This window comes from Callorhinus ursinus, unplaced genomic scaffold, assembly GCF_003265705.2.
Source record: "Callorhinus ursinus isolate GAN/ISIS: 27379988/994484 unplaced genomic scaffold, GSC_fseal_2.0 scaffold8, whole genome shotgun sequence".
NCBI classification, from domain to species: domain Eukaryota; kingdom Metazoa; phylum Chordata; class Mammalia; order Carnivora; family Otariidae; genus Callorhinus; species Callorhinus ursinus.
In genome coordinates this window covers 9,679,798-9,689,123 of record NW_027397070.1, presented here as the reverse complement: position 1 = coordinate 9,689,123, position 9,326 = coordinate 9,679,798, and the positions used below count along the sequence as shown (strand labels likewise).

At 36.0% G+C, this 9,326-nt stretch overlaps 1 protein-coding gene across 7 annotated transcripts in view; it reads right to left on the bottom strand.

Moving 5' to 3' along the window:
* The window catches only part of ARHGAP5 (Rho GTPase activating protein 5), a 104,671-nt gene that overhangs the window by 11,452 nt on the left and 83,893 nt on the right, over positions 1-9,326 (bottom strand). The window contains exon 5 of one of the 7 annotated variants that reach the window (XM_073895061.1): positions 3,590-3,614. The exons of 5 other annotated variants lie outside the window; for them this stretch is intronic. In XM_073895061.1, the coding sequence (XP_073751162.1) occupies positions 3,605-3,614 (10 nt within the window). In that variant the 3' untranslated portion in view covers positions 3,590-3,604. Of the gene's footprint in view, positions 1-3,589; positions 3,615-9,219; positions 9,236-9,326 lie in introns of those variants that run through there. One more of the 7 variants, XM_073895062.1, reaches the window with a different exon arrangement.

Below are 9,326 nucleotides of genomic sequence, written 5' to 3'. Positions count from 1 at the left end.
AAAGAAAGAAAGAAAGAAAGAAAAGAAAGAAAGAAAGAAAAGAAAAGCCTCAGGGACTTGTAGACAATAACAAAAGATCTAACTTTTATATGTCACTGGCCAAAAGTCTATAGCTATTCTCTATGTTCAATAGGAAGTTCCTCAAACCACTTCTAAAAGAAACTCAATTTGATAAGAGGTTATCTTGGGTGGTTGGAAAACTAATTTGGGAAGAGACATAAAGGATGATAAAAATGTTCTGTCTCTTGACAGGTATGTGGATGAAACAGGGGTATGCATTTGTCTCAACTCAATCTAAGTGTACCCTTAAGTTTGGTGCACTTCACTCTATGTAACTGGACCTTAAAAAAAAACAAACTGGGAGCCACTTACTGAACTCTACTTAGTAGGTTTCAAATCTAGGGTGTAATGTATACTTTTGCACATTCCAGACTTGAGCAAATTAGTAAATATGCGGAGAATAGAAGGAGCAAGGATTCCCACTGTTGGAGAAGGAAATTACTACTAAGAAAAGAGGGTACAGAATTAAATGTACTTTGTGGCGTTAGACTGAAATTGAAGGTAACAGCAAAAATTCATGGTTTTTAATAGACTGCTACAGAAATAAGTACAGATACATACATACATATATTTCTTAGCTTTCCTAGCCTTTTCTGCTAAGATGGTCCATAAACAGCCCCAATGTTGGTTTCTAAATACCATTCTCTACCAAAACAAACCAGAGCAATCTGGAGCAAAGCCTGATGATGCCAAAGTTGAATCAGAAAAAGTATAAGCCAAGCCTGGTACATCTTGTGCCAGAAAACTGAAAAAGTACTTAAAGAATTATGGGGACATATCTTAAAAGGACACAGAAGCCATGAAGGAGACTAAGTTACAATGATCTGAATATCAAAATATATAAAAACATTAATGGATTATAAACCATTGACTATATTAAGAATGAATGAATCCATATCAATATAAAAAAAGTTAATAAAGTTTTAACTTCAGTGATGAAGTCTGGTAGATATAGCACCAAATAATCAAAATTAATAACACCTATATTGGGGCAAACTGACATTTTGTCTCAACAGATATGATGTACTTAAAAAGACATATCACCCTGGTGGTATTTCTAATAAAAAAGGGTAATTCAAATCTAATAATGGGAAACATCACACAAACTCAAATTGAGGAAGAGAGAGTAGTTCATTTGTATAGTGAAATGTCAACCAATAACAACAGGAGAAATGATAGAGATTTAAAAAAATCAATGAAGGGTGACTTGGTGGCTCAGCTGGTTAAGCAGCTGCCTTCGGCTCAGGTCATGATCCCAGAGTCCCAGGATCGAGTCCCTCATTGGGATCCTGACTCGGGGGGGAGTCTGCTTCTCCCTCTGACCCTCTCATGCTTTTTTTCTCTCTCTCTCAAATAAATAAATAAAATCTTTTTTAAAAATTTTTAAAAAAAATTAAAAATCAATGAAGACTAAAACTAGTGGCTAAGAGTCTGATGATAATTTACAAAAATTCTTTTGAATTAAAGGGGTTTTAAAAGACTAAAAGAACACTAAATGCAATGCACCTAAATTAAATTATATCCTAGACTGCCCCTCTCATAGAGTTAAATGGCCCAAAATGTCAATAATGCTGAGATAGTGCAACCACTGACATAGTGCAAAGCATTTAATATTTCTCACTAAATAAAAATTTTAAGGTATTTAATCATACATGCTAAAAATCTTGCCTTCCATTCACTAATAACTAAATGATGTAAAATAAACAAAAAACATCCCTAACTCACTTATCTAGATGTGAATTATCAAAGTTTCACTTGGACTTAAATCACCCGAAGTATCTATCATGGGCCTTCAAACAATAAAGGCATTAGAAATCTATTCCAAAATTCCAAAACTAAATACAGAAGTTTAGAAATTTTGAATGATAACTTTTAACCAAGTATCCTCTTTTTTTCCTTTTATTAGAAAAGTACCTAACCCTTGTGCTGTACAAAGTTCTTGGGATCTGAAAATGGTCTATCTGAATTGCTAATACAGGATATAAAACAAAGAGTTTCACAGACTGTTTCTGTACACCTTCAGGTCGAAATAATCCTAAATCATAAAAGAGATTACAAAGTAAGGAGTGTAGATAACTCATAAATCAGAAAAATATGTCCATGGGGAATGGCATCAGTAAGAGATGAAGATGGGAATTTCAGGGCTTAGTTCCCCCAGAAAAGCAACTAATGAGCTGTCAAAAAGTATCAGAATCAATTTTTGCAGAACTCTGAAATCTAGTAAAAAAAAAAAAAAATCATCACAAGATGATTTTTTATTATCATCTAGAAGGCTTGGTGAAGAAAGCAGCTTCTAATTGTCCATCTACCATACCTCTACACTTCAGATTGGCAACGACCATTATTATGCAGCCTGTGCTCTGGGCAAAGGTTGCAAGTGCCAGAGGGAGCAATAGAGATCTTATTCTCAAAGAAATGTGGTGATACATTTTCACCAGTCTCCCAGATGAACAGCACAAGGGCTTGCTTGTGTTTCACTCAACTTGAAATGTCCCCAGGGGTGAGGTGGTTTCACTGGCATTTAAAGGCACAAGTATTGGCTGTAGCAATTTGGAGCAAGAGACAACAGTCAGGACAAGCAATGGGAGAGAAAGCCTGTGATGGAAGATGTTGGCAAGGGAGACAGTGGCAGAATTACAGCTTTTAAAAAGCTCCTACGTAATACTGGGGAATCAAGAAGTCCACATGCATGCCCAGGGCTAGATACATCCTCAGAAAATGCCTGACAAGATTAGAAACTTTGATCTCTAGGCTGACCACAGGCTCTGCTCAAGCTGGAAGTGAAGGCTCAGGCAGAGTTATAAATGGCTTGGGTAAATGTTGAAAGAGTGCCCCAATAAAATCTGCAAAGACTTGGAAAGGGTTTTTTCCAATGACTTTCAGGCATTTAAACAAACTGTCAAAACACTAGCTAACCACTAATCTAATGGAGTACAGACGTCAGTGGCCACAAATGACAAAAAATACACACTTTACAACAGTATTTTAAGGAAAGTCACCAAACTAGCAAACATAGCCAATAAACAACAGAAACCCTGCTGAGGAGGAGAATCTGATTTCCAGAGATACCACAATATTCAAAACCCCAAAATATGTTTTCAACAACATTTTAAGAGACATAGAAACAAACAAAACAATATGGTACACTCAAGAAACAAGAGAAATAAACAGAAACTGTCCCTGAGGAAACCCAGTCTTTGCATCACACAAAAACTTTAAATCAACTGTTTAGAAATATGTATTAACAAAGAACTGAAAGGAACCAGGAGAACAATCACAAAAAATAGTGAGTATCAATAAATAGATAAAAATTACAAAAAGAACTAGAGAGAAATTCTGGATCTCAAAATTAGAATAAAGAAAATGAAAAATACACTACAGAGGGGCGTCTGGGTGACTCAGTCAGTTGAGCGTCTCACTCTTGGTTTTGGCTCAGGTCGTGATCTCATGGGTCATGGCACTGAGTCCTGATCAGCAGGGAGTCTGCTTGAAGATTCTCTCCACTGCCCCTCCCTGCACGCACATGTGTGCTCTCACAAATCAATCAATCAATCCTAAAAAAATTCACAAGAGAGGTTTAAGAACAGATTTTATCTTCAGGTAGAAGAAATAGTGAACTTAAAGACTGGTGGGTTGAGATTATCTATTTTGAGAGAATGCAGAAAAATGGACAAAACCTAAGAGATTTCTGGGGCACCGTCAAGTTTACCAACATATGCACAAGGGCTTTCCTAGATGGAAAGGAAAATATTTGAAGAAATAACGGCCAAGGGGTGCCTGGGTGGCTCAGTAGGTTGAGGGTCCAGCTTTTGATTTGGGCTCAGGTCATGATGTCAGGGTTGTGAGATCCAGACCCGCATTGGGCTCCATGCCGGGAGCTTTTCAAAGAAATACTTGTATATAAATCTTCATAAAAGCACTATTCACAAGAGACACAAAATGTAAATAACCCATATAGCCATCACTGGATGAATGGACAAACAGAATGTGGTATATGAGGAGTGACTGCCTGCATCATGGGTACAGGATTTCCTTTGGAGAGATAAATATTTTGGAATTAATTAGAGGTGAGGTTTACACATTATGAATATACTAAATGCTACTGAATTGTATACTTTTAAGTGGTTAAGTTATAGGTTATGTGATTTTTACCTCAAAAAAATTCAAAAGGTCATGTGGGGAAAAAATTCAAAATTGGTGGTAGTATATAAACTTATTCAAGGTAGATGTTACACAATTAAAAATGCATTACTGGGGCACGTGTGTGGCTCAGTTGGTTTAGTGTCTGGACTCTTGCTTTCGGCTCAGGTCACAATCTCATCAGGGTCATGAGATCAAGCCCTGAAGTGGACTCCACACTCAGCACAGAGTTTGGTTGAGATGGTCTCTCTCCCTCTGCCCCTTCCCCCACTTACACACGCTCTTTCTCTCTAAAATAAATAAATAAAATCTTAAAAATATTCTTATTGCTTGACAGAAAGGTAAAAACCATGGGGAGGTACATGGGTAAGTAGTAGTATTAAGGCAAAATCCTATTTCAAGAAAACTGCACAATGCAATATGCATTTAGACAAAATAAAACATTCTATATTAATCAGTTATTTAAAAATTAAATTGGATTATTTGGAAATGCTAAATCAACAAACTGGTCAGTACAGTATGCTGTGTTATACTCATCAGATTCTCTGAGAATTTGGAACTGGGGACTCAAAGATATTTGGTTAGGCTCAGCATGTAATTCAAACTAAGACATAAAAATATAGGATGTGTAAATAGACAAGGTAAATGCAGAGAGAGAAAAGGACACAGAAAAACAGATGATACTACTACCTGGATTCTAGTCCACTGGGGACAGATGCTCTTGGCTTCCAGAGATAATTTTCCTTTCAATTAAGCGTATTTTTTGCATGTGGTTTCTTGCAACCAAAATTACTTAATTTTTTTTTAAAGATTTTTTTATTTATCTGACAGAGACACAGTGAGAGAGGGAACACAAGCAGGGGAGTGGGAGAGGGAGAGGCAGGCCTCCCGCAGAGCAGGGAGCCCGATGCGGGGCTCGGTCCCCGGACCCTGGGATCATGACCTGAGTCGAAGGCAGATGCTTAACGACTGAGCCACCCAGGCGCCCCCAAAATTAGTTAGATTTTAAAAGCCTTAATTCCTAGGCTATGGAATTCATTTTTTTTTTTCTTCTAAGCACTCAATATTTTTAAGTAGAAGAAATTTGGGGGTAGGGAGACAACTGGATTAGAAGCAGTAACAGTGTAAATGTGATTTAAAAAGATCTTGATATGGTAGTGACACTGGAAAACAGAAGAAAAATACTACTAAGAAAGGGTAAGGCTTAGGAATTAATGGTGTGTGGGCACAAAGGGTGAAAGAGGAGTCAGATTAATGAAATACCTTTGCCCAGGTTAACTGGGAAAAAGGAACTGGCACTATCAGAAAAAAGGAAATCAAGAGAAGTAGCTTGGGGGAAAATGAACTGAATTTTAATCTTAAATCCCAAGATACCACATCCAAATAGAAAAGTTCAATAGGCAGTCAGGAATTAAGGAAAACACTAGGGTGTGAGAAAGAGATCCAGGAGTCATTCTCTTAGATGTGATGTCCCAAACCTAAAACAAAATCTGTAACAGATTATATGCATAAATAAGATGAACACTAAATGAGGCAGCTATATCCTACTGAAATTAATTAAAACTGTACTTATTCACAAATGCAGAAAAGATATGAACATATGGAGATGTACTATGATGTGTTTTGATTTGAAGCAGGATTTAATATTTCTTAATACAACACCTACTATGTGCTGTGTATTAGAATATGCATGTGATAAAAGATGTAAAATATACTGTCCCTGATATGAAGCAGTATGCAGTTCAAGAGGCCAGTTATTTTGAGTCTTGAAACAATGGATGCAGTAACATGTCCATCAATCTCAAGCTGAGTATAGTGCGATTTTTCATATGGTAAAAGCTTATAAATCCAGACAAAAATATTATAAGAAAATAAAAGTGCAGACCAGTATCTATTATGAACACAGATGCAAAAATCCTCAACAAAGTATGAGCAAATTGAATTAAAAAAATGTATAAAAAAGATGATATACTATGACCAAGTGGGATTTATCCGAGGTATGCAAGGCTGGTCCAATATTCAAAAACCAATTAAACAATCCATTAAATCATTAGACTAAAAAAGAAAAATTACAGTCATACCAATATGCAGAAAAAGCATCTGACAAAATCCAACACTCATTTATGATAAAAACTCTCAGCAAACTAGGAATAGAGGGGAACTTCCTTAATATGATAAAGACTATCCATAAAAAAAAAAAAAAACCTACAGCAAACATACTTAACAGTAAGAAACCTGAATCAGGTACAAGGCAAGGTTGTCCCATCTAATCATGACTTTTGACAGTATACTATAAATCCTTGCCAAAGCAATAAAGAAAAGGAAATCAAAAGCACAAAGATTAGGAAGAAAAACTATTTTTTTTTTTTTTTTTAACAAATCACACAGTCATCGATGAAGAAAATCAACAGGTGAAAAATCTGGAACTAATAAGTGATTATAGCAAGGTTGCAGGATACAAGGTTAACATATGAAAGTCAGTTACTTTCCTTATATACCAGTGAAGAAGTGAAGTACCATTTACATTAGCACTCCCCAAAATGAAATACTTAAGTATAAATTCAACAAACATGTATACGATCTGCATGAGGAAAACCACAAAACTGATGAATAAAACTCAAATCAAAGAACTAAGTGAAGAGATATTCCATGTTCACAGATAGGAAGACACAATATATTGTCAACATTGTCAGTTCTTCCCAACTTGACTTACAGATTCAATGCAATCCAAATTCTCAGCAAATGATTTTATTATAAATATCAACAAACTGATTCTAAATTTTATAGAGAGAGGCCAAGACTCAAAGCAAATACAATATTCGGAGAGAAGAACAAAGCTGGAGGACTGACACTTACCCAACTTTTAAGACTTACTATACAGCTACAGTAAACAAGACGATGTGGTATTAAGGAAAATATAGGGAAATAGATCAAGGGAAGAGAATAGAGAACCTAGTAACAGACACCTATAAAGTCAACTAATCTTTAACCAAGGAGCAAAGGCAATAAATACAAGATAATCTTTTCAACAAATGGTGAAATGCTATGTACCTGCATTAAAAAAAAAAAAATCTAGATATAAACCTTACACCCTTGACAAAAATGAACTCAAAATGGAATATAAATCTAAAACCTAAATGACTCAAAATCTAAAACAGAACTATAAAATGCGTAGAAGATAGCAGTAGAAAACCTAGATAACCTTGGGTATGGTGATGCCTTTTTAGATACAACACTCAAGATATAATCCATGAAGGAAATACTGATAAACTGGACTTCATCAAAACTAAAAATTTCTGTTCTGTGAAAAACAGTATTTTGAGAATTAGAAGACAAGTCACAGACTGGGAGAAAGTATTTACAAAAGACATATCTGATAAAGGACTGTTATTCAAAATATACACAGAATGCTTAAAACTCAATAATAAGAAAACAACTCCATTACAAAACAGGCCAAAGACCTTAACAGACACCATAAAGGAAGATAATACTGGTGGCAAATAAGAGTATGAAAATATGTTCTACGTAGTATGTTACTAGAAAACTGCAAATTAAAACAATAAGATACCATTACATACCTATTAAAATAACACTAACGAACTCAACTGCTAGCAAGGATGTGGAAAAACAGTAACTCTCATTCACTGTTGGTGAGAATGCAAAATGGTAGACACTTTGGAAGACAGTTTGGCAGTTTCTTACAAAACACAGTCTTACCATACCATCCAGCAATTGTACTCCTTGTTATTTACCCAAATGAGTTGAAAACTTACATCCACACAACAATCTGCGACTATGTTCATAACATTTTAATTCATAATTGCCAAAAGCTGGAAGCAACCCAGATGTCCTTCACTAGGTGTATGGATAAACAAACTGTAGCACATCCAAACACGGAATGTTATTAAGTGCCAAAAAGAAGTAAGTTACCAAGCCACGAAAAGACATGGAAGAATCTTAAAATGCATATTACTAAGTGAAAGAAGCCAATCTGGAAAGCCTACATTACTCTATAATTCCAACTATATGATACCGTGGAAAGGCAAAAAGATGGAGAACAAAAAGATCAGCTGGGGTAGAGGAAGGGAGAGTGGGGGAAGAGATGAATAGGCAGAACACAGAGAATTTTTAGGGCAGTGAAAATACTCTGGTATGTTATCATAATATGGATATGTCATTACACATTTGTCCAAACCCATAGAATGTATAAAACCAAGAGTGAAGTCTAAAGTACACTAGGGACTTTGGGTGATTTTGATACATTAATGTAGGCTGAACTTTGGTAAAAAACATAGTGTTCTGGTGAGTGATGCTGGTAATGTGGGGTGGGGGTGGGGTTCAAATGTGGGAGCAAGGAATATATACCTTCCTCTCAATTTTGTTATAAACCTAAAATTGCTCTAAAAAAATTAATCTATCTATATATCAAGCTTATAAGGATGAACTAACATTGGGACGCCTGGGTGGCTCAGTCTGTTAAGCGTCTGCCTTCAGCTCAGGTCATGATCCCAGAATCCTGGGATCAAGTTCTGCATCGGCTCCTTGCTCAGTGGGGAGCCTACTTTTCCCTCTGCCTGCCGCTCCCCCTGCCTGTGCTCTATCTCTCTTTCTCTGACAAATAAATAAATAAGATCTTTAAAAAAAAAAAAGGATGAATTAACATCAGTGCAGTAAGAATCTTCTGGCAGTGTTAAATAACATTTTAGGCAAAGGTTATTACAGGAATAATAAAGATAAAGGCAGTGTTTTCTTTTCTATTTTCAGTATTTTCTTAATCAAAACAGTATCTTAAAATTCCATTGGGGGTGGAAAAGATTAATGGTTATTATTACAATTCAAATTTACTGAATTAAAACATGTCACTAGGGCACCTGGGTGGCTCAATCGGTTAAGCGGCTGCCTTTGGCTCAGGTCACGATCCCAGGGTCCTGAGATAGAGCCCTGGAGTCGGGCTCCCTGCTCAGCCAGGAGTCTGCTTCTCCCTCTCCCTTTGCCCCTCCTCCAGCTTGTGCTCTCTCTCTCAAATGAATATAATCTTAAAAAAAATAAAAATAAAACATGTCACTGTATTTCCCAGCCACAAAATCTTTAATATTTGAGAAAAAGAACAATAGCTCTCCAATCTT